The 26,617-nt window shown below is 46.6% G+C and overlaps 1 protein-coding gene across 1 annotated transcript in view; it reads right to left on the reverse strand.

Moving 5' to 3' along the window:
* LOC119453428 (probable chitinase 10) overlaps window positions 1–26,617 on the reverse strand; it is a 174,305-nt gene that overhangs the window by 55,886 nt on the left and 91,802 nt on the right. Inside the window, exon 2 of the mRNA XM_037715455.2 lies at window positions 2,561–2,654. Within this exon, the coding sequence (XP_037571383.1) occupies window positions 2,561–2,654 (94 nt within the window). The remainder of the gene's footprint in view (window positions 1–2,560; window positions 2,655–26,617) is intronic.

Below are 26,617 nucleotides of genomic sequence, written 5' to 3' on the forward strand. Positions count from 1 at the left end.
CACTCCGTGTTCGGTGCGTTATATGCCACTGTGTCGCATGTAAAGGTTTCTCTATAGAACTTTACTTTAGAATTCTAAATTCTATCGAGCAACCTTCTGAACTTAACGTTCCAATAGGTACGGTGATGCATAAAAATCAGTAAATAAAGAAACAAACAATCAAATAAACTAAACAAATTTATAAATGAAATAATGGTGAACATTTATTTTCGAATTAAAAACACAGGCAACGGAGGTATACACACACGAAAAGTGCCGCTACCAGCTGTTTTGAAAACTCAGAGGACAGAACGAATGGCGCGATTTTTGCGCTCGTGCAACGCAAGACGCAGATGGCGTGACAGGGCTAGTTTATCTCTAGTGCACGTTTAGCAGAGCCCACCAATTTGCTCAAGAAATCCTGTTGAAATAAAGTATGACTCCATGGTCCCCCCCCCCCCTATACTATTATTTAATGAAACTTTTGACGCGCACTATAGCTTCTGCATGAAAATCACCTCTAGCCCCATATGTTAAACAGAAATTCACATCCCCTTTTCCCTTCCCCCAGTGTAGGGTAGCCAACCGGGCTCAGTCCTGGTTAACCTCCCTGCCTTTCATTAAATACTTCTCTCTCTCTCTCTCTCTCTCTCTCTCTCACATCATTCACTAAGTGTTCTCTTTGCGGGCGCCCTCACTGCAGATGAGGGCGAAGAGCCCGCAGTGTGATTTTTCGCTAAGTACTCCCCCTGCCAAGTCAAAATGGCTCCATCGTTTCGAAGCTTGCTTCCTCGCAAGTCAAAGGCGATTGTCTTTTCTCTTCAACGTTCTGCGCGTCTACATGAGTGTGAGGTTGGAGCTTGCTATCACAATACTAACGTTTGGTCCCCGCCAAAGTTCCACTGTTAGCAAAGTTTCGATGACTTTCGGTAAGGGCGTTCGCATTCCAGTTTCGCAAGCGAGCACACATAGTTTTGGAGTTTCCCTCACCAAACGCGTTAGGCCAAGCGTTTTACAGTCCTTGCCTGTATTACTTAAAAACTTATTTAATATGGAAATGCAATCCAAGAGCTTGAATGTTGCTGCTTTCTGAAAACTTAGTGCAACATCTGTGTATCTCATGTTTCTTGGAAGACATGCAGGGTGAGATTGATTGTTCGCAATAGTCTCCAGATAATTGTAACACAGCAGAGGCAACAGGAAGTTCACTGCACTGCACGGGGTCAGATGCAGTAACGTACGCAGTGCCTTGGCTTCTGTATAACAAGGTTGAACTCTGCTTCTTTTGCAGCGCATTTAATTACGTATTTGATGAGTTACGTACACATCGTTACAGTCAGCGTCGCTACGCATCCGCCTACACACCTGCAGACAGTCACGGATCGAACGCCTTTTTATATCGCTAAGGCCAGAGGCCCCGACTTCATCCGGAGAGGTTGGAGCACTCCCTGGAGGACTTCCGTCACCCGCATCAAACTCAACAACCGAATTGGGCTTACGCGTATTGCCTGCTTGGTCGTTCGTGCCAAGGACCTGTGTTTAACCTGAAGCTGCTCCGGAGATTATTCCGCTGCCGGAATTAGCCGCGTCGACTTCGAGGAAAGACTCTCTCCGTACTAGACCGAGCACTGAGCTCAAAATAAGAAACGATGGTGGGCTGTTGTGTGTACACCAGCCCGTAATCCTTCCGCCGCTCTTCGTTCTGCGTGACGAGGTAATTACAGCGACGTCGCGAGAGCGCGAGGCACGTGATAGAAGCGACCGTGCAACGGAAGTCTGTGGAGTAGGCGTCGTCACGCATGGACGCAGAGCTAAGCTGTTTGATCTCACGAGTTGCGCAATGGTGGACAAACATATAGGAACGGTGCTGGTACCGTGTATCTTTCCTCCTCTTCGCTCAATCTTTCGGTAGTAGTAACTGATCTGAAAAGCCCGTAAGGCAGTACATTGCAGAGGTCACTTCTTTCGCGAAGGTAAGCGTAACCTTACCACCGACATTCATTCATTCATTCATAAATAGATAGATAGATAGATAGATAGATAGATAGATAGATAGATAGATAGATAGATAGATAGATAGATAGATAGAATGATTGATTGATTGATTGATTGATTGATTGATTGATTGATTGATTGATTGATTGATTGATTGAAAACATGAAGCCCCCACCTTGCCTATCAGAGACACTGTAGCTTAGTGCTTCTCATTGTATTGTATTGTATCTTTAACGTCCACGTTTTTTTAAGCACAAGAACGTTTTTGCATTCTGCCTCCATTGGAAGCTGCTACCGTGCCCGGATTCGAACCTAATACCCCATGCTGGCCAATCTTGGCAACGTGTGTACGTAAATTTTCGATAGCGACTATATGCACAAGTCCGTACGATAAGGTCTGCGCGACGTGGGAAGTATCTTGAGTTGGGCAAGGTGCGCACTGCATTTCGATGTGTAAGACATTCCCAGTTCCTTGTCACTTAGCATGACCAATCAGTATATGCAAAAGCGGCTGAGTTTGTGCCGACAATCAGAGAACAAACAGAAACGTCGGTCGAAAGAAAACAAAAAGAAGACGTCGACTTACTTGTGAGACTGACTTTCCGCAGCGGTCTCCTGGCATCGACTGTACTTGAGGCACACCAGGCTGCCAATAAGGCAAGAAACATCCACCTCGGTTTCTGAAAAACACGAACAAAATTGCGACGGTCAGCAGCTGTAAAGAATACATACTCGCGTTATTATTAGGATAAAACAGGTCGCAGACCATGGTCAAAACAAAATGACCCTTTCGGGATCCGTTTAAATTCCTTGTTCACAATCTTGTGAAGAAGGGATCCTTTATTCCTTATAAATTCCGCATAAATTCCGTGTTCACAATGTTGTGAACAAGGGATCCCTTGTTCACGAGATTGACTGATCCCTATCGATTGATCACATCAGATAACTATTCACATTACAGCGGTCAATATTGTTGTGAACAAGTAATCCAAGAACACGGTGGGATAAGAGCTCGTGTGTGTGTGTCCGGCTGGGATGAATATTCACGGGCACATAGTTCTTGCGGTGTATTTTCTTTAGTAGACAACGTTTTGCTGAAACTCAACTTTTATATGACGGTGTCTCACGTAGAAACAACCTGCTCAGGTTTTCTCTCGAGTATCTCAAAGAATTCGCAGCAGACGACTGCACTCTTGTGAAATGGCGAATGAGGTGTGCAATATAGCATAACAATATTTATTAAAAGAAACCGTGTCCCGCGAGCGACTCGCTCTTCCGTCGTCACGTTCACCTGTTTCTTTCTTTTGGCCAAATTCATTGCCTGCGAATGCTTCAAGAACTAGAAGTTACGCCACAGGAAACCGATTATCAAGCTCGCCATTGAGAAACGCTCTGCCGTAATGACACCGTAAATAGGACTCAATTGTAAGCAAGTTAAGAAAATTCACAAGTGCTGTATTCTTTTGCGGCGATAAAAATACTGCAACAAACCATTGGTAACCTTGTAATATATATATATATATATATATATATATATATATATATATATATTGAAGCAAATAATCACAGGAGCCGGTACAGCAATAAATAAAAAATGGAAGCACGTAGGAAATACATATAACAGGACTTTACTGACGTTTCGGCCGGGGTCCGGCCTTCATCAAGAGAGGACGGCCGGACCCCGGCCGAGACGTCAGTAAAGTCCTGTTATATGTTTTTCCTACGTGCTTCTATTTTTTGAACTATATATATAGGAAGCCACCAAACAATGACACCAAGGGCAACATAGGGGAAATTACATGTACTTACTAATTGGACAAAAGCCGTGATACATTAATGGAAATGAAAGTATATATATAGATGAAAAAACAACTTGCTGCAGGTGGGGAACGATCCCACGTATTCGCATTACGCGTGCGAAGCTCTTACCAAATGAGCAACCGCGGCGCCGTTTTCCCATCCACTTTCTGGGGTATTCATGATTTTCCTACTACATCTAACCCTTGGAGATAGATAGTTAGCATATATATATATATATATATATATATATATAGTGAGCACAATATTCATTTTTCAGCTTCTTCATCACAATATTCACATCGCCCTCCACTGGACCTGCGTTCGGGTCGCCGTTTGCTGTCCACTGCCATTGCCCATGTACCGCAACTATATATATATACACACAAACCCCTTTATGCATGCTATTTGCAATGTGTTCATTTACAGCAAAACAGTACGCTTGCGTTGCCCAACAATTTTCATGCGGCAGCAACGTCTCGCGGGATGCTCAGTGTCGATGACGCAAACGCGCATTGTACTGAGGAAAGACAGTGCAGGAGCCCTGGTGCAACACACAAGATTATGTGTGGAATATAGCGGACACTACGGAAGTTCTAACTTCAATATAGTGAAGAGTTCGAACAAGTAGATAGCGGGCAGTGGCGAAAGAGGCATCTCGGACTTCCGAAAGATGTAAACAATCCCTTATATCATTTAGCCGTCGTTCATGCAATAAACTGCTTGGATCTGCATATATGCGCAAATAACCTTTTTGTGTGTCGTTTGCTTTATACCGTACGACTGTACATTTATATCCACTGCAATGTGTCATTCCATTTAGCGGGGCAGTGTTCATATTATCGGAAAGATCGGTCACCCGGTGCGGTGGTCGGTGAGAATGGAATAAGATAGCCTCGAGCGAAACAAGATCGTCGTATTATACGGAGCTAGCTGAGCCATGCTTGTGGTATATGGCAGCCAGCCCGTTTGGGTTTCACAACCTGTCCGTTCCCTTAAATGTAGTACTGCTTCTTATTCTTCCAAGAACTAGAATTGAATTAACTGCATACAGCTTTACGGTATTTTTTAATGCATATGTGCACGAACTGAGACATCTCCCAATCTCTCGATCCGTTATTCGAATGCATTTTCCGGCCTTTTTTATCTTCTTTCCGTCATTTTATGACGGAAGGAAAGTGATTGTAACACTCATTTTAAAAAACTGGCAGCGGCGCCCAAAAGAAACGTTTCGCCACATGTCACCCCGTTACTTAACGGAAAACCGCCAGAGGGCGCGTCGTCGCCGCCAGGTACGATCACTTTGAACGACTGCGCCTCCAACTTCCTTGATGAGTATTTGCCAGTTTTATCGAGTGCCACCGTTGTGCCAAGAAATCACGTTGTGTGTCTTTTTACGTATAGTGCATTGAAAGTGGCATCTTAGGACCTGGTATAAAGTGTGCTACACACCCTTGAACTTGCATTATTAGCTGCATTAGTAAGTGCAGAATATCGATTGATTCGTGTGGTTTGATGTCACGAAGCGATTCTGGGGCTATTAAAACGCAATGCGCCATCGAGGTGTCCGTGTCAATGTGGATCACGTGAAGTCCTTTAACGCCCATGTAAGTTAAGTACCCAAGCATTTAGTACCCAAGCGGTCGGGTGATGGTCCCGCCACCTCGTGCTCAATAGCAGAACGTCATAACCACTAAGAAATGCAAAATAGAAACAGTCCATAAGTGCAACGCAAAAAGATATGAAGCTGCGCTAACCTTAGGAATACCACGCAACCGCATCAGGCAAGCAAGACCTCCGTCTTGCCTGTCTAATTTGCAGCACCTTGTTTTTTCGTCTGTAATAAATTTGAAACCGAACGCAGATTTGAACAAACACGTGCTAGCCGGAGAAACACTGGCATTAAACAATGACACCAGTTCTAGCGGCTGACCATACCCCGCCTGACAAGCTATACTCACGTACGATATAGTTTATCTTGACCTCTTTGACCTCAGGCCGTATGTCCGTAACGTGTCCGAATTTGCCAGACATGTGAGCACCCAAACCGGCGCTATCTGGCCCGGCTTCTACGATGAGTACTACGATGACTTCTAGATGACAAGAATGGCGGCAGTGTCGACGAAGAAGGCCGATGATGGCATGACAACATGAGGATGACTGTACGGCATGACAACAACAGCGACGCTACATAGATGATGACGAAGACAACTTGACAGACAGCCGACAAAGGCATCGACAAATTCCATGACAATGGCGACGAGGGTTACGTGGATGTAGACGGCATAACGGCCTCGGACACGCCGTTCCATGGATCAAGTTTCTAGTGTGGTGAGGAATAAATAGGCTTTCTTTTCCGGCTAATCATTGTGCCAAGGAAACCTTATCCCGATATATGAGAGGGACGCAAAAAAAAATCTACGAAGCGCCCTCAGGAACCATCACCATAAAATGAAAAGTCGTCTCAAATGTCCTAGGCCTATAATTTTTTTTCCTTGTGAACTCGTAGGAAATCTCGCCAATAGCTGTCGTATCATCCCTCACCAGGAAAACGGCGAGAACACACTACGCACACAGCACCCAAGATTACGCCCCGCGCAACTTGGTGCCTTTACGAGCACCGTTTTAAAAATGTGCCGCAAACGTAGACGCGACCGGCCTGGCCCATGCGAGGTCCGGTCATGAGCGGCGTGATGAGCAAATCGAGATCGCTATCGTTTGGAGCGCCCCCTCGCGCCACCGAGATAAGGTTGTTTTCAAGCTCGCCTTTCTTCCTTTCGTCGCGCTGCTCTTCGCCGTTCACTCTCGCTTTGATCGCTTCTCTCCCTGGTTGCTCCGTTTTCTTTCGTCCTTCGAATTTTCCGTTTGTTTTTCTCGCCGCTGTTATTAAGCGCTCGCTTCTCTTTGTGTCTCCAACGGTTTTCCTCCTCTCTTGAAGCTCCGCTGGCACGCGCTCTGCAATACAGTTGGAGCCACCTTGCCTCGTTGAATCAAGAGACGTACCAGTCCAGCGAGCCTTTGCCGGCGTACGGTGAGAGAGCTTGAAGAGAGTCTTGGCCTCGTTCAAACGATCCCCGTACGTGAAAGTGTTTCTCAAAGACGGTGTGGCAAGTGCTAAGGAATCGGAGAGAGGAAATGAAATAACGAAAGGAAAACGTGAAGAAACTTTGGCTCGGCTCGTCGAGCGGTGAGGTTGTGCATCGGCTTCGGATTGCACGATACATTTTAGCTTTCGCTTGCCGTACGAAGTTTTTTTTTTGCGCTCTTATTTTTGTTTCAATCTCGCACGTTTCGCCGCGAATTGTTTTCTTTTTATTACTGTTACTTCGGTCCGCGCAATGTAAAGTGTCCTTGAGCAACGGAGAATAGCTTCGTAGAACGGTCAGTAATGGTTGCTGAGAGCCGGCAACTAACGGTTATGCGTGCGCTTTCGTGACTTGGTCTTTTTTACGGCGAAGTATTCTATGGCTAGGGTTCACTGCGTTTTTCGTGTCTGTCAACAGATCTGCGTGTGCAAAAACTCAGCTCCCGAATTTGATGTACGATTTCTTCATTCTAAGCGAAACCTTATACTTCACATCACTTGAATATGCATTCTGAGTAAATTAGTTATAAATACGCACCATTTTCAATATCAGTAGACTCCTTGGTGGATAATGAAGGTTTTTCAAAGAGAGGGCGTTGACACCGCCCTCTCTTTGCCGTCCTTTCAAGCTCGTGCGTGCCTAGTTTCTTTCCGCTCTCCATGCACGGCGGCACCGTCGTGCGTTGTCGGCGAGACAAGCTGCGGTTCTTCATTTTCAATTTCACTTCTCTCGTCGTAATGGGGAGGCCGCGCATAGTGCGCACTCCCGTGTAGCAGCGCGCCTACGAAGAGCGATAACAAGAACGAATGCGAGAAAACCATCGGCGGCGGCGGGCGGCAAACGGCGATGAAGATGTGTGCCACCGATCGAGACAAATAATGACCACCGATCAAGACTAAATGTGTGTGTGTGCGTCAGTAGCGCACCCAGGATCTCTGCCAGGGAGGGGGGGGGGGGGGGGTTGACAGTTTGCCAATACCATCTAAACAGCGCTAATTTCACTTTCTTCGGGGGAAATTGTCAAAAAATGCGCTTTTTGCGAGTGTGCAGACGATTGCGCGTCTTACATCTTAGTTGCAGTACTGAAATGCGTAAGGAAAGAAAAGGGGTTAAACAAAAGAGGGGGGTTAAGTCGGCCTCAGGGCGCGTGTGTGTGTGTGTGTGCTTTTGTTCGCGATGACCGCCGCCGCCGCTCAAGAGAATAAAATATGTTCGTACCTTTATGTTAACCTCCTTCGGTCCGCAACGAACGAACTGTCCTCTAAACGACTCTGTGCCACGTAGTGGATACAATGGGCGACATACCAGGGAAAAAACAGAACAATCATGAGCCATTGCACTCTCTGAAGGTGGATGACCAGGTGTGAGGTGTGTTTAGCACACGACACAGAGGTGACACAGAAGGGGGAGGCCGCGTATAGTCAGGACTCCCGAGCAGCAACGCGCCTACGAAGAGCGACGGCAGGAACAGAGACGAGAATGCCGTCGTCGCCTGGAGTGCGCACCACACGCGGCCTTCTCATTACGACGAGAAAAGTGAAATTCAAGATGGACAACGGCAGCTTGTCTTATATACACGTGCGACGGTAGCGCCGCGCCGGGAGAGCGGCAGGAAACTAGACACGCAAGCAACGGTTGGGACACCGACAAAGAGAGGCAGAGTGTTACTTACCCTTCCTGTTTTTTTATGAACATGTGAATAAAACCCTCTGTTGTTACTCTTGTGATGTTCAAGGGTGCATTACAGGTCCCGGAGCCCACCTCCTCGAATCCACAGGGGTATGTGCCATTGAGCTTGGACCCTTTCTTCACTATCTCCGGGATTGGCTGGCCCACGAGACCAGTGTTTTTGTTCGCGCACACGAAAATTTCACGGACCCTAGCCATCAACTTCTTCACTGTAAAAAATTGTGCAGAAATGATCAACCAATGTAAATGAAAAATTTCGCAGTTTCACCCCAAAGGCGAACCATCAATTGCGATAGCAAATTAGTAGAGAGCTATACGGAGAAAAATAGTAGCTTTATCAGCTGTACAAACTTAGACATGTAGCAGCACCAGCAATGCGCAGAATTGTTGTCGGCGCCGTCGGCGTTTTGTTGCCGTTCGCACCAAACACGCGCGCTGTTGGTGACTGTTGCCGGTGCTTCTGGCTGGTGGCTCGGAGGTTTTCGACGAGATTTGAACGGGACACTCGGCGAGCAGCGTCGGAAGTCTTTACCACTTTCTCGCCTCGCAACGTTTTTATATAAATACGCATTTGGTGCCGCAGCTAAACGTCGCCTCCCCTCCCCCCCCCCCCGGCCTTTCGCGCGACGGAAGAAGTCGCGTTTGCTCTCCGCCGTGCGTTCGCTCCCCGTGAAAGCGCGCGTCCTTCGAGCGCTGTCGCTCGCGCATATGGCGCTCGGAGACGATTTCATCGCCGTTGGACTTCATAAGGAACCTCGGCATCCTCGGCATTAGTTGTTATTTTTATATTTTTTACTGTGCATGCTTAGCATGTATGCATGATCCTAATCTTGAGGTGTGTCGTGCATGAATGTCGGAGAGTTCCTTCATTATTAAATTGCAGAGCTGTAATCCCTACCGTCGTGTCTAAACACTCTTTCTAAGGTTCGGTTTTTACAGGTACACGGTCAGAGGGAGTCTTTAATGTAGATCTAAAGAACATTACGCTAAACTCCATTTGTAACATACACATCTGGAATAGAGAATAGGAAAGATAGACTAGCCATGTGCGCATACTTGGTAAGCCAGCATCGACATTTTTAAGGCGCACTTATTCTTAATTTTCTCGGTAACAATCACTTTTTCTTCGACCAGGAAAGTGCAAGCTGACCTTCCGAGAAAACTTCTACGATTTTTGTTCAACCTAATGTTTCTGCTCAGCGTTTCCTTAAAATTAAACGTTTTGTTCACGAAACATTGCCACACCCGCCGCAACCTGATGGGTTGGATGACCAGAACCACGGGATGCATTCCAACGGGGGCGGAAGAAAAACACAGGCGTTTATTAGGATTTAGGTGTAGATTATTGAACCCCACGTGGTCGAAATTGTTCTGTGGTCCTCGACTACACGTCTGACATAGTGCGTTGCTATGCGGACGTCATGCCCCATAATTTTATTTATTGTTGAAAACTGCGGCCTTCTAGAAAACACTCAAATGAGTAGGTAAGTTCGCCGTGAAACCAGAAATCCTTGGCATTGCTTCGAGAAAGTAAAGTGGTCCAGTCGTGGAATATTTCCTGCCTGCTTGCGAGACTGCGGTGCTGTATGGAACGTACACACACACACAAAGCAAAAGCATCTTATCAAAACTATGTGCAATGCTAGAACAGCGGACATGTGAAGCCGCTCGGAACCGTTGCGCATATTTCTTTTGGCCAGCGAAAGGGGTCGCGGTGGAAGTATGCCGGCGTAATTAATTTCGGTCTTCGTCAAGTCTTACACGGAGTGCGCAATTTCCCCGCACGACGTGCTTCTTGTCCTCATCCGAAATTTCGGCTCCACGTACCGGCGTTGCTCTTGAGACTAATTTTTTCCATTTTTTTTCTGCGCTTTCTGAGCCTGATCCACTTTTGTCTTGTTTTTCTGATATTCGCTTCTTTGCGCAAGGCACGCTCTATAGCGAAAATTCTTGACGCTGGAGAATTTGGTGTTATTTCGAAAGCACACATAACTATCTGTTGTCAGTTATTTTCACTTTGGAAGCAGATGACGCTAAATGTATGGTGGTGAGCGATATAAACAGTCTCGATGTATCTTTGGGAGGTTATCGTGAATATCGCGAGTAACGCAGACGATTCTGAACGTGAGCTACAGAGATTACCATTTAGGTACCGATGCTTTCCTTCACAAATATTTTTAAATAATTTGTTCTTTGATTTGTTTGTTTGTTTGTTTGTTTGTTTCTTGTTTCTTGTTTGTTTGTTTGTTTGTTTGTTTGTTTGTTTGTTTGTTTGTTTGTTTGTTTGTTGTTTGTTTGTTTGTTTGTTTGTTTGTTTGTTTGTTTGTTTGTTTGTTTGTTTGTTTGTTTGCTTGTTGCTTGCTTGCTTGCTTGCTTGCTGGCTTGCTTGTTTGTTTGCCAACTCACACCTGTAGGTGAATCACCTGATCGGCCAAGAGCGCATTATCATATCAGAGAAGGGGTGGTCCTGCCTCGAACTGCCAACACTTCCGTCAGGTTCTTCAAACTCGTCAGTCATGTCTACAATTGCTACCTGTGAGTTCGCTTCTTAGCATAAATAAATCAACACCGACAATAGTCTATAATTTGGTGTATCTTTTGCTACACTGCCTTTTGCCGCACGCTTCTACGCGAGCACAGCCTATACTTAGGCCTCTACATCGCGCTGCCTTCTCTTCGGTCAATTTACGCGCACCGTCGTGCTTTCCATAAAGGTTCGCACTTCGAACACACGCAAAAAGCAGGCGACGGAGTTTGTCTGTTAAACTTGGTCTGCTACTCTTCGTCTGCTACACTTCGTCTACCGCGTAGACCTCTACCACACTTCGTCTGTCGCGTCACGGGACATTCGGATCATCGTGCCCCTGGCACCCCCACCTCAAGAACGCCGAAAAAAAAAAGTACACGCCAAAACTTGGGAAGAGACCCAAATTGAGTTTCTACCGCATTCCGCGGTCTAGTAGCAGACGACGGAAAAAAAAGACGGTGGAGAAGCAGACGGCGCGGAACAGCAGGCAAAAGAAGCAGACGGCAACCGGCAGCTCCTGGGGCAACTCGGAGCGCTTCTTCTTATTTCTATTTATTTGTTTTTCTGCGTTGATTTCATTGTGAAACGAATCAGCGAACAAGTGGCGTTCTGCTTCTTGCGCACAGTTTTAGTGCGTTCGGTGGAGCTAATTTTTCGGGGGAAGCGAGTCAAACCTGCTTTCGCGAATACAACAAATTTTTCGACGGCTCTCGAGGCAAGAGTTTTCAAGACACGGCCAAGTGTGCAGTAAATGATTTCTCTTCGAGTGGCCGTCGTGCGAGTTTTGGCCAAGGGCTTTATAATATACCTTGTCGACGAAATGGTGCAATCACCGTTTTCCCGTCTTCTTCGCTTTAGGCAAACCTTGCTGAAGGGCACAAGCGCTTTTTAAAGAACAAGAGGAAACACGTTTTTTTTTTATGGTTGGAGAAAAAGCAGTTATTCGTCGTACTGTTTAAGCGGCAGCTAACGGCACTTTTCTACTCCCCACAGATTGCGTATGAAAGCGTGCCAGGCGGTAGCAGGGCCCGTAAAGTTAATTTAGAGAGTCGAATACCCCGACCGCGTATAGTGTGTTCGACGAAAAAACGATGCCCAGAGAAGGCTTCCGCAATAACCGTTCGTCTAATTTTGGAACCGCGATATGCGGTCTTTCGTTTCTTCCCCTGTTCTTCGTAATTATAGCGTCTCGCCATCTACGACACGTCAGGGTCTACAGAAAAGGAGGACTCGTGTGTGTGTGTGCGGGATCTTTTTTTCTCCTTTTTTTTGCTGCATAAGAAAACCAGCCTCATTCCTCTCATTCTAGAAGCGGTCGATATCCTTTGCTGATACAAACGCTTTTGTGAGAAAGAGTTATTAAGAAGGTTGTAGAGCCGTACGGAAAGCAGTTTGAGCGCCCTTTCGGCGCAGCACAATTCGTTTAACTGCGCAGGCCGGTAGAGACTACTGCATGACATGGCTTTTCGCAAGTCATGCGTTGACCCTGCATTGTGCGTAATCTGTACATACTGGCAAATCGATCTCAAGATCTGAGAATGTAGTGTGTTTCTTTCACTCCAAGCAATTTTCAAAGTCTTTCGATACCTAAATTTTTTCTTCTACTTACGGCTTCCTAATTATTCTCTCAAAGAGTATTCTTTTTGTTACCTACTATTCTGGAATAACGGCCAATTTAACAGCCAAACATTATAAAGTGCCGCAGTTAATAAACAGCAACACCAACGCCTCATAGTATTCCATAGAATACCGCAGATGTGCTGTAGAGACACTGTTGTCTCTGAACGCACCGAAAAGTAAGATTTAATGGTAGTTCTTGTTTTAAGAAATACTTTGTTACTCGATTTCACGCTGAAATAGACGACGTGATTTTCATGCTTATTATATGATAACAACTCGACAACGTAAGCAAACTTAGAGGTCGCTACACTTTAGGTAGATCATTATTGACGTAACACTGCAGAGATAATCAAGAGAAAGAAATAACTAACTAAAAATGGCAGTTCATAGAAAACGGACTTGGAGCACACGCAAATACAGCCGAGAAGCATAACTAATAAACCGCTAGTGCAAGAAAGCTTACCGAAAGTACAGTCTAGTGCGTAGAAAACAGCCGTCGCACGAACGCATCGAGAGGAACCGAAGCCGCCCAGCCTAAACAAGGCCCCACATGACCCCTAATTTCGTGCACAAACTGTGCACCACACAGTACTGAAACATGTCGACATAAAGATGGCAGAAATGGCACCTCCAGCACCGTTTTCTAAGGTACACGCGCAAGACTCCCGCATGCAGACGTGCACAAATAAATGCTGCACTAAAGGTTGATTCAGGCCAGTGGAGAAACGTTTACGTGTAGGTCTTCGCCGGTCGTTATTTCTGAACATTTTCGCCCGCAAAAAGCTTTCTTTCTAAACCTCAGACCGAGTGGGAGCGACCTGAATACGCGTAAAGATTCGTGTAGGCACCAACTTCGTCTTCACATTTTGACGTCTTCCAAGCGTACAAAACCAAAGATCCTCGCGTGCCACGTTCTCTTTAACGGACGAAAAGCCAAAGACCGCGGCACCACAGCCCAAACAAGTACACGTCATTGGCATATTCTACAGCAGGAACCGCTCCTCACCAAACACAATGTCACGCGCCGATTGAGATCCAAACGAGTTTACTTCGCCGGTTTACTTGTGGGCTCGCATAGCACCTTCCTTTCCTAAAACTGGTCTAAAAGAAGAAAAAAAAATGATGAAGGCAAGCTTGAAACTCTCGAATCTATTTACGACCCCACAGAAGGGCCACGCTCGACGAAGTATGTACACAAAGGTCTTTATAACGAGGCAGCGGTATATACACGCCGAGAGTCCGCGGGGGCAAAATTTGACTCGGGCCTATACGACCGAGCCTCAATAGGTAGCCAAGCGTGAAGGGTGACTCCGCGGGCACCGCCCCCCGAACGTGGTTTTCAATTATGGTGGCCCCGTATACAAACTGGGTTTTGGCGGGGCAGCTGACGCTGACGAAAATGCACAAAGCCGAGAAAACGCACGAAAAATACAGACATATTTGCTGTGTTTGTTTGCCACCATTCGTGTGCGGTAGTCAGTTTACAGCGAAGCTTCTTCATTTTTTTTTTTTTTTGCCAACGTTCCTGGGTTCCTTGTGGCGACCTGGTGGGTCGGTCGCTATCTTCGCGGATATATTTGTGGATATGTATACAAAGGTTATACAAAATTGACAAGCGTTGATATATGACTGTGTCGGTTTGGCACGCTTGATTGTTTAAACCTATTGATGACGCAGCTTGTTGTGGTCTTTATTGCTTCTGTTGTTGTTTATTCTTCTGTTATTGCTTCTGTTGTTTACTTCTATTGGGCGCAACCAAATAATAACTTCTGGTTCGGTAGGTTCTGCGTTCATGACGCAGAAACCTCCAGAAAAACATTCAACACTAGATCGTGAAGAAATACCGGTACAGTGCTATGCATTGCGCAGACAGGCGTTCCATAGCTTATTCTCGAAATTCTAATCGTGGAAAGCATTTGGAAATGTCTACTTTATTTTATTTCCTGGCGCGCGCGTGAGTTATTTCCGCATAGTAATTTGAACAAGAGGTCGGGGTGGGTTCATCCTCAGCGGTCACCGTAACTGTCTCGATCATCGCAAAAACTTCACTACGCCGCTGTATGGAAAGGGAAGCCCATCGCCATTGGAATCACTGCGTCGGCCGCCACTCATTTACTGCGGGTACGTGCTGGATGATCGGGACGGGAAGGTCACCCTCGACACTTGACTTTGGCCTACCGCCCACGCGAAGGTGCTGACCTTTGACTCAAAGCAGATGGTCAGCGTAAATGGTTATGAACGCTTGAACGGCTCACAAGGTTCGGCACCGTATCCAACCCTTTTGCTGGCTGTAGACGCCTCTGGGAAACAAGCCAGCATTGCCGTCACGTCACTGATTTCTTACCCAGTTTGACTGATAGCGTTTGTTTAGGCAGTCCTTGCTGGACACCTGGTGCTCTCAGGTTGCGCAGAAGTCAGAAATATTGGCACTGCCCGTGAATATGCCCTTGTCTTCGTTTCGAAGAGGAGGGGATGTTGACGCGAATACGATGAACGCCAGCAAGAATGTACACGTGCTGGCATTCATCGTTATATTGGTGAACATTGCCAGTACGCGGTGTGACCGAAACACTGAAGCAAGTAGTCAATGCGCCGAAAGGTAGGAGAGAAAGAGAGTATCAAAGAAAGACAGTGACGGCCTCCCAAACTTTGTCCACTTTTTGTCCTACACATGGAGAGGAGACGGGGAAATGAGCTGAGCCTGCCCATGGGCAGCTTGCGACCTGGAAACTGTCGCCTCTGTAAACGAGGCTAAACGCAAACATTTTGGTTTAGCGGGTCTCGAGACAAGCGAGTACCATTTTCAGCCAAGCAGCAGAGCCAGTGCATATTTCCAGTCAAGCAACCTGAGAATATACTTCCTTGCTGTTGCTGTTGTTGTTGTTTTAAAAACTTGTATCACTTACGAAACCACACAACAATTTTCCGCATAGTGCTGCCCTGATTTGTGCTGCCCTGACAGAGCTATGGAGTTCTGTACGTCTTTTTGCCAGACCACACGGACCATCATTTTTGCAACGCCTATTTGTTATTGTTCTTTGTTTGTCATTTTTTGTTTCTTCATTACAAATTCGCGTGTCTGCCTGCTCACGGTGCCGGAGGACGCCGCAGATTCGTTCAGGAAAAGGCCGCTGCTTCTGCACGAGCCAAGTCACACACGACGACGAAGGACGCCACGTCAGCCGTATTTCCTTCTGCGAGCCGTCGCCTTCATTGCACGACGTGCCACGCGAGCTGTCATCGCTGCCTACCTGTTAAACCTGCTCCCGCACGGAAGGCGAACCTCCTATCCCGTCACGACAACCACCACGACACAAGTAAAGTCACGCTCCGCTCGTAGATCCTTCGTTGTTGCTTGGTGGGGGCAATGACACCGACGACCGCCACTTCGAGGTTTCTACCACAGAAGACCTTCCTCTTTTTCCGGCGCTTCAACAAACGACCACGAAGCCGGTATACCACATAGAATAAGAAGGGGAAAAACGAATAAACGCCTAGGCCGCGATTTCCTTCTCTGAGCGTCGTCCTCCGCATTGTTCGAAGACCCGCAAATTCTCGCCCTTGGCCGCTTGGGGAGCCGCCCGCAAAACAACGAGAAACGAAACGCGTGTCAAGTTCACACGCATCGTGGAACGGCATCGCTGTCTGCACGACGTGTACGTCCATCTTTTACAATACTCGACGGTGAGGAAGAATGCATCACGGGTTCCGAGGTAGCGTGCAAGTGTGTCCTTCAGAGCTTGCGTCGAAAACAATGGACCAATCACAGACATGTCGGATGAAGAGAAGCTCGCTTCCCTGAACGCCTTCCGATCAGCCCCTTTAGGCGATGGCGACTACCACTGCACAAGTTGATCTGCGGGCTCTTTGTAGTGTTGCTGCATGCGTGCCTATCATGGGGCCGAACGTATAGTGCGGAGGCCACGTCGTGGTTCGCTGGTCAGGTCAAGGAGCCAATGTTACTAATTGCAATGGTGAAAACATCAACTACACGCCACCGACCTCAACAACAACAATGCTTTGGTACACTTCAGTCTCAAGCCTGCAGCTTCGGGCCCGTACTTCCTTCTGTCCCGCCTATACGATCGGGAAGTGAAAGCCTGCGCTTGACTTATTCGAGCTGCTTTCTGCGTTTTTGTGTGTTCGTATTGCTTTTCTTCTCATATGGAAATCGTGCTCTTGTTGGCCTTGCGTATTTCGTGTACGTACGTATAGTACGTGTTATCGAACCGGGAAGTCGCCCTCGGCTGATGGGTTCCCATCGGACGCCCACGCAAAAGGTCGTGTGCTGTTTGACCCTGTACTGATCGCCCACTCAAATGACTGCTTCATGCCTTGATGGTGAAGTAAGGGCCTTCCTGCTATACCAGTGAGATTTTTGGCCATAGGCGCCATTCGGGCACAGGCCGCAAGGTTTCCAACTCCGTTCTCGTGAAGTCGATTAATAACATGGTGATGGTTCCAGTGGCCACAGAGTGGTTTCGTGCAACCTTCGCGAGGCACCGGGGGCCTATGGCTGACGGACAAATGTGCAGCACTACCGTGACCCCTGACATGGCTAAGCATTAATGGGAGAAATACACATCCACAGCGTCCGTCACGCTGAAATTCTGTTCATGTGAAAGGTCTGACACGATAGCCATCTTTGGCAGTCATAATGAAAAGATCTAACACTCCGACCAACATAAGTTGTACACGCACGCAGGAGCTCATTCTAGATGGGAGAGATTATGTTGTCTTGTTCTTGTTTTGTTTTCTGTGTAGGTGTTTTTGTGTACGTTATACAATGCCTTGCACAACAGGAAGCTTTAGCTTCTACCATGCACTTGCCTGCTGAAGCAAAAAAAAAAGAAACAGCTCTAAAGATACAAACGGTGAAACAGAATTGGCCTTACCACCACAATATTACTCTATTCCAGCATGTGGGATGAGTCAGCCCTGCATATGAACGCAAACATTTCCTTTTCATCATCTTCGTGTACTTATAAATTGCAAATGACGGCGACTAGCTGGTTGGTTGGAGCGTCTTAGTCGAAAATTATCAAGGAACACAATTATTGGCAAAAATGTTGTGGTAATGTGCAAGGTGCAGGATTTACCCCTTGAGAAAGCAGATGTTATTTTACACCGCAATAAAGCTACCCGGATCAAGTTTCAATCTTCAGCTATGATGTTTGTTCTTTAATGACAATATTACGGATTATCTTGTTATCCGTTCAATACAGTCATGCTAATGTCGTTTTTTGTAATTCAATACAATACAGACCATTCCTAAAGGAATAACTTCATGTAAACTGTGCATCTAATTGTAGCTCAGCTATCACTGGAATGCCTGCAAACCCTGTTTATGCATATATGTTTGCCAGACCCCCGCGTTCTGTATAAGAATTGTATTGATCCGATGCGGCTCTAAATTGATTCCGTTCGCATATATGTGTTCTTTTAAATAGTTTACGACGCTGTAACTCAAACAGGAAGTACGTAAAGTGGTTTTCGATCCTGTGGCACGACGCCAGGAAAACGCAGTCCATTCGACTACAACACATAAATCCGGGCAGTTCCTTCTCAAACACTGCCGTATAACCGTACATCACCTACGCTTGTTTCAATACAGCGGATGTCGAAGCGTGCCGCACAGCCTTCGAGTTATGCTCGCCCAAGAGCTGTCGCCTGCACTCTTATGTGCACGTCCAAGACGTCGATCGGTAATCAAGGTTGGCCGCAAACGTGTGCCCACCGCCACTTCCAAGGCCAGCGCCGTCCTTCGTTTGGGCCAAAGCACACCAGAAAACGCAAGCGGCGCGCATTTTGAGGTCACTGTCGACAATGGATGCGAATGTCTTCGAGCGAGTCGATTTGGCACTCGGAAGAAAGGAAGCCCTCACTTTGTGCGGCGGCTGCGCTGTTGGCGCGTGCGCGCTGCTTTCCGGCTAACGTTGAATGCCTGACTGCGGGTCGAAGATTGAGGCGCTGTGCCCGCACGCGCATAAACGCTGCACTTTCCTAATGCCAAGTACTTCTTATTCATTTTTGTGTGTGGGTGTTTTATGTTCCCGTTTCCTTCATTCTGCGCTTGGCGTTATACGTTTTCGCAGGACATCATCTCGGCGCGTTCTTGTGAGCATCAGGGCCCTAGCAGTGTGCGTGATATCTGTACACGACATTTTATGCGATAATGAGCACGAAATTGGCGATCGATTACAGTATGCATCTACTTATTACAACGTCGTGTATTTTTGCAGCGACTTACTCTGGTAATTATTAATAGAGTGTTCGGTAGAAAAAGGACAATGTTTGATGACTCTAAGCTTCATTACAGTGGCTGAACCCATTGTATTGCGGGATAATCGCCAATGTACTTATTAACAAAACTTCGGAATCTTTTTTTTAATTGGCGTGAGGGGGAATATCATAATTGTAAAATAGAAAGTCCACCGATACCCAAAGCATGACTTCTTGCTTCGAAATTTATGAAGACCAGTTTCGAGAAACACGGCGTCAAAGTGTGCCGTGAAATTGATCGTTATTGAAAAATATATTTTTTTTCGAATTGTTTTTTTACGCAAGGCGAATACATACTAACTGTAACAACAGTGCATGTCATTGAACATTCCGAATGCGTCTTTTTTAAAACTGGTGGAAATTGCTCATCACTTTCTGCCGAATAAATGGAACCTGCTTCCCTCATTGTGTCCTCGGTGCAAACCTTACCAGAGTACACCAAACATGCCCTGAGCAAACGTCATGCCCATAGCTCCCCGAGGTTAAAAGCACATCAGTACGACCCTGGCATAAGACATATCTACCACCTATTCTAGACTTGCCCAGACACATCTGGGAACACTTCCTCAGGTGATCTGGCCTCTGCAGTGATAGACATACTGAATTCATCACGTTGATTTGAAGATAGCTCTCATTACAGAGCTTTAGTGTGCTTTCATTCTGACGTGGATTTTCATTTGTTATATATCAGCTTGCTTTTTAATTTCTATGCCTTAAATGCTAACTGCAACTAAATTTTTGACCGGGTAAGAAAGTCAAGTTTCAGCGGACTGAAGACATAAAGATGCTTCGGCAGGAAATTTCACGTTCGAATACGAGTGGATCAATGCATCACAAAAGGTTCGCGAAGATAGATGTTTTCGATACCGAAACCGAAAAAGAAAACCAGGAAACGCCGCCATTACAACGCGCCGGAAGTGACGCCTGAGCATCAAACTATCCAGAACGTTCGAGACTGCTCGGCATGACTTGCGGCACGCTAAGCGGTCTCGGAGACGAAGTGCTGGGACATACGTCATATCCGCTAACCACCACATGTGCTCGCATGGTCTGCCTATAGCTGAAATTTGAATGTCTCTCGTAAGCAAATTAGACAATTACTAGACCTGCAGCTTCGCCGAGATTGCTTCGATAGACTCCATATACAGCTCATTTAAAACCAATTTAGTCCAAGTAATCGTTTCTTTGCAGCAAGCCTTTGCGGCAGCACACCTCAACTTTGAAAAAAAAATTGTGCTTGGAATGCTTAAGCACTGTTCTTTCTTTCTTTCTTTCCTTCGTTCTTACTATTCTTTTTTTCTTTCGCAAGGAGTGCGGACTAATCGACACTCTATGAGTCTTGCCAATGTGTGCTAGATTTTTTTGCCTCCCTTTTCTTTTCTTTTTTTCACTTTTCCTTTAACTTCATTTGAACCATCCAGTAAAGCAGGCTCTGATAGGTGTAGTGCTGACCCCCTCAGTCTCCATCAAAGTGTCTCTCTCTCTCTCTCTCTCTCTCTCGTTCAAACGTTACTTCCTCTCTCTCTAACTTTCAAATTCACCGTATTGTCATGCAGGTCACGCACTGACGCAACTATAAGCGAATCGAAAAAAAAAAATACAAAGCCAGGAAGCGTTACTAAAACCAAAGGAAACCTATACCTCCAGGGGCGAACGAAATCGCCGCAGACGAGTTAGTAACGTCTTTACGGCGTCTGGACGGCCGTTAGCGCCCATTTCCGCGTTCGATGTGGCCAAGCGATGACCTTCTACCCTCGTCTTCTACAAAAGCGGCCGGAAGCTCGGCCGTATACCGGAAGTACAGCTACGTGTCTAACTGCGTTTGCGCCGAACAGTGGCTGCCGTTCTTTTTCCTCTTCGCTCCGCCACCGTCGTCTGCGTCTCCGCCCTCTGCCAGACAGACGACAGCTGCACCCGTTTCCTCGCGGAGTATCGCGTTTTCTCGATCTCGCCTCTTTTACTTCGAAACCTGTACGGGCACGATGAGCCGCATATTTTTCTAAACATGTCGATGCATCCGAAGTGATTACCCGGAGCGTCTTAGGGGTCGTCTGCTAAGCAACAGTTTACTAAGCAACCGGAAGCTTCAGAATAGTGTTTGCCTGAGCTCGTTGGTTGCACATAGCACATATTGGCCTCATTTCACCCTAAGTGACGTATAACCGGCAGGACAAAAGAAAAAAAAGAAGCATGGGCTGTCTTGTGCTATAAAAAGTGTGGGAAACCATTAATAAGCATTCAATTGCTAGTCCAGCGTGTGTCGTCGTCCCTTTCTGTCCGTGTCAGTACGTTACGCTGAAAACCATTTTGTGCTAACCGGAAACTATACTACACAGCGGTAGAGATAGAAGAGAATAAGTTCGCGATTCTGTACATCAGTGTTTTTGCTGGAGAACTACTACTATCGTGGGGCAGTACACTTGACGTTCGGTACGATATATTCAACCAAGTTACTACATGAGCATGTCACCTTACAATCTGGCTGGCCACTGCGTCATTTTAAGCAGTCCTCAGCGTACTACTGCTACTCCTACAGGACCATTAGAGATGTGGATAGCACAGAAGAACAGGTAGGGACATCTTGCGGTGTTTTGTGCTACGGCAACGTGCTACTGCAAAAGGGGGCGTTTTGAAGTAACGGTCCCCTTGTGCGCTCAGGCCGAACTGAACACCACAAAATGGCGTCACCGGCAGTATTGCTCACGCTAATGGGCAATACGTATACGCGCAGACTAAAGCTGTATAGTATGTACAGGAGGCGCATGTACTGTGAACGTTATTCCGCGCGTGGCACCCCTGGGGGCGCTGCAGACGACGACGCTGCCGCGCAGTCCCGGAAGACGAGCGAGGACGAAGTCGCGAGACCACCGTTTATTCGGGTCACGTTTCGCGCAAATGAACTGGGTTCCTTGCCAAAGCAAACTCCATAAAATTCGTGCGCGGACACATCTTTCCCGCGCTCCGTGATTGCCTGAATACCGCTTGCGCACCCCCCCCCCCCCCCTTTCTTCCTTCCGAAGCTGCCTTTAAAACGTGCCTTATGGGTCTTTGTATAGTCTATGACTTCCTATTGGCGAGTCACTGTTGACACCGGCCCATTTGGCTTATCTCTTGGTCGAGACGTGTTCGCTTGGCAGTGGCTCTCCTTTTTTTTTCCGCGACTCATTATACTATCGCGTACTTCGACTTTCTTCCGAGTTATCGACGGTGCGGTCCGTGCTCTATTCGAGAGAAACGAGGAAGCTCATCACGTAAGGTCCTTCAGTGTCCTCTCCCCCAGGATATGTAGTATGGGGTATCCTGTATCTCGGTGACGAAACATGCGGTTGAGACATGCGTCCGTTTCGCCTACGTGTGCCAAATGCGCTCTATGTATACACGTCGCCTCTTGGCACATTGTGCGGGATAACGGTTTGCGTGACTCTGCGCGCTCCTCAAACTGGGACTCTCGTTCAAGTTCAGCTCTCACAGAACCACACAATTGTAATCAATATATTTTAGCATACGCAGGATTTTGTTTACGCAGGTGAACCCCAGAACTCATTGAAAGTATGCGGGAGGTCCTGTATAATTTTTTAGTTTTTTTTTTTACAAATAACACTAAAAACAGCAGCGATAAGTCGGGGACTGTTATTATCGCAATAAAAGTTACAAGCGAGTAACATTATTTTCACTTGAATGTGAGAATCTGATGAATATAAAATTAAGGGGCAATAAGCGAGCTTCTATTCTATTCTACGAAAAGAAAAACTGATGTTCAAATTCTGTTCTAGAAGAATGAATTATTCTTAAATTTGCTTGTTATGTTTTAAGGCACTGAATTCAGCAGTTCAGTAGCGCTCTGATTGAATGAAAGGGTTCTGTTACTTTGTTTTATTTGCTTGTTGGATACAGTAGGGAGGAAAGTGAGAAATAACCGCGAAAGTTTCGTCATTGTTCGCACAGTAAATCAATCGTGCAAAATTCGCCTTTTGAACAGGTGTCTACAACCAAGAACACCGCACAAATAAGCTCCGGCTTGGCGTCGCCTCCCGCATCTGAAGAAACAAGGAGCCTCTGGTTTCAAATAAATGTTTTGTTCTCCTCCTCCGGGCTTGGATCGCAATTAGTGAATATTTCTTATGTCTCTTTTTCTGGCCAACGAATCATAGCACTAAGGATTACTCAGGAGGAACATTGATTCATTCGAAATGCTTTAGAGGTTTGTACGTGCCTCGACTGAGAGCAGGCTTTTTTTTTTCTCTCAGCGCGGAAAATGCTCATCCCTGGCACCGGTGGTGTTATGATAATCGAAGGCAACCGAATTATTATTCCCGCGTACACCTTGGTGCAGGACACTATTTTCCCCTAAAGGTAATTCGAGATATACCGCAATACATTTGCTGCCATCCCGGCATGTCCGGTTCTGGCGCCTTCAACGGCAGCTGCTATCTTGCGAAAAGATAAAGAAATTACCGGGAAGTTTCTTCAGAGAAAAAGAAGCACCAACTACTAATGATACTTAGGAGTGGTGTATAGTATTTACTACACGTGCCTCGACTATATTTAGTGTGCGACGAGATAATAGCACTTGAGTGGCGCACCTGAATCGCTCAAGGTTGTAGAAAAGGTCTCGCCATGTACTCATCCAGCAAGCGTCCACGCATACTCAAGTGCCAAAGACGCTATGGCGCCTGCATTGCAGCAAACGGTTACCCGGTTCTAGGACTCGCTCTATACCCGGCACTGCCCTTGATTCACCTCTCACCCGAAGAGCGCTGCCGACGCTGCCGTTACGCCCTTTATGGAACGTGGGAAACTACGAGCACGAGGAACAGCACGCCCAAACCGTTCGAGCCAGAGCGCATCTAGGCCCAGAATAATCCAGCCCGTGTATCATCGACGTCGGGCGAAAACATAAACGAACCCAAAAGAGGTCAGCTGTTTTATGAACAAACAGTCTGAGCTGACGCCATCGCCAAACACGGCAAGAACAAGCTAAGGTATACCGTTTTTGAAATCACCACGGTGTTCCTTTATGTTTCATTTGTTCTCATCTTTATTGTTATTCCAAGGACGGCTGTTACTGCGGTTTCGTGCACTCGTAGCTATCACAATGGTATTTGCTGTCAACTTTCCTAGACAGAAGAAGCAGTCCCGAGAAAAACTACTGTTCCAATTGACACGCGATTTGGGCATAGTTTTACTACGAGTTCATCCTTGCCTTTCAGCGTTATCGCCGTTATCGTTGTTGTGTTTCTAATGCTAGGCCACCATCACCGTTTTCGCAGCCTCGTCGTCGCCGTCCCCGTCCAGGGCGCGTCGACGTCGTGCCGTAATCGTTCTTAATTACGCTGTTATCGTCGTTGCCTCGTTATCGTCGTGCCGCTATCGTCAGTGTTCAGTTGCGCCACAGTTTTCGTGGCGTCATCGTTGTCGGTGCTATCATGTCGCCACTTGTCACCCTCGTGCAGCTTTTGATGATATTAGCATTATCACCGGCGTGCCAGGTATGACTGTTTTGAGTGGCAGCCGATGCTTTCCTTTGATTCGCCTTCATCGATTTTTGTTACTTACTCTATCTCGGCTAAAACAAACCACCCTGTATAGAGCAACGTGGGTAAAGGTTGTTCAGGAAGAGGAGCTCGTTCGACTGGCGCCTCGAGCGACGCTCTTTGTGAAAGAGCCACTGCGAGTCCGCTCTCGCTATCTTCAATTAGCCACGAAAGATGAACGGTTCATTTCCTCTTCTAAAGAGCCGCTGGCGCATGAACGCCACGGCGAATTAAGGTCGCGAGGGGCCGGGCGACATTGTGCCGGACCGTGTCCGTGAGAAGAAGAAGCAGAGGTTGCCTCTAATCGCCCCCTGCCGGGAGCTTATCTCCAAGACGGAACGGGAGTGGACAGCCGCCCGAACGCTTAAAGCAGGCACCGGGCAACCCACACACGCGATCTCCTTATATGTCAAAGCGCGCGTTCGTATAGCCCGATTAAGTGTGAGCAATTTGTAACCGCCGTTGAAGTGATTGTGGACACGCGCAGGGAATCTGGAAGTTATGTACCGCGTTTTCTCGGTTGCTATCCCCGCAAAACGGCGCTTAGCGTCTTACATTGCCACTACCTCACAGAATTAAAGACTCTGCCGGCTGAACGCCGGCCGTTCTAAACAGAAAAGCGGAATAAACATTGAAGTGCGGTTGAAAGATCGGTGAAGTTGTCATCTCGTGTATACGATCCCCGAATCAGGAAAAATGCTCTTCAACTGCCAAACGTGTCTACAATAACCCGGATGGGAATTAGCCTGTATAGGGCAGAATTGGCTCTGAAGTGATTGATTATTTGATACGTCGATTGATTGATTTTAACGTCCCAGAGAAAACAAGTGTATGGCGAGGAATGCCCCGTAATATCTACAGATATGTTCGACTATAACCAGTGTTCCCTAATGTGCACACAAAAGTAAGCCAACGAGGATATTTGCACTTGAACCTTGTCAGAATGAGGCTGCCGGGGCTGCCAAACGAACATGTGACCTCATTCTTTAGTAACAGCAGGTTCTTACCATCTTTCAAATTTTCAAGACACTAAGCTCACAACCATGTTTACTGAAATCTAACAAGACATCTAACGGAGCAAAATTTCTTAACATAAAGTCCGTAAAAAAACGCAATTCGCGCATATGCTTCTCTGCTATTCCTTGTGTTATGGCGACGGGTGCAGAAAGAGGATGGCTAAAATCGAGTAAATGTGGTAGGATTCACGGGTCGTGGGAAAGTTAACGAACCCTATAGGTCGAATGCGATGCTCAAGGCGTGTTAAACTTAATGCCTCTTTTGAATTCTACTTCGTGCACACGATGTTGCAAGGTTGCAGCTTGTGTGGCCATGGACGTTAATAGAATAAGGAAATTTCATCGCTGAGGACGCGACCCACAAGAAGCCGATCCGGACAACGACACTATATCACCGGCTTTTCCCACGCTTGGGTGCCGCTTCTTTCTAGTTCAGGCAGAAGAAAACAAAGCAATACAAACAAACACATCTATAGATATAGAGAGATAAGCGAACACTGCTTTTCTCGTCGCCATTGCAGCTGAGTAAATTTGATGGCAAAACTCGGCAGACGCAGGATAATAAAGACTCTTTTGTACCTCAAAATGACTGCTTTCTATCTGATGAAACATAAGGTGGCTTTGAGCCCAATCGGCGTGCGTATACTGTATAGATACGCTGAAGGGAAATGTGTAATGATACCACACTGGCAGCTAAAAAAAATCGAGACGTTCACAAAAGAGATTCAGGCACCAGAACCAGTTCGTGAAATGCGTGCAACGGCTTGTCCAAAAGCTGCCATTGTTCGGTCGAAAGACGTAAGTCGAGAAGCATGGAAAGTGTCAGATTTTAAATTGGGAGAACTCTACAGTACCAGCAAGACGACTATATCTTCTTGTGTAGCCCTTCACTGCGGCCAGTACCTCTGGTCTACTTTCATTCATGAAGGTACGTTGGCGCTCAAGCGTCCAGATAGGTTCAAATGGAAACAATATGGAACTTTTTGAAATTGACCGATGCCAGCGTGATTGTGTCAGCTGCCCTCAATGAGCCTCCTTGGAAACGAAATAGAATATCTTTGCGGAGCATTGTAATGAGCGATTACATGCCTA

Source organism: Dermacentor silvarum, chromosome 5 (assembly GCF_013339745.2).
Source record: "Dermacentor silvarum isolate Dsil-2018 chromosome 5, BIME_Dsil_1.4, whole genome shotgun sequence".
Taxonomy (NCBI): Eukaryota; Metazoa; Arthropoda; class Arachnida; order Ixodida; family Ixodidae; genus Dermacentor; species Dermacentor silvarum.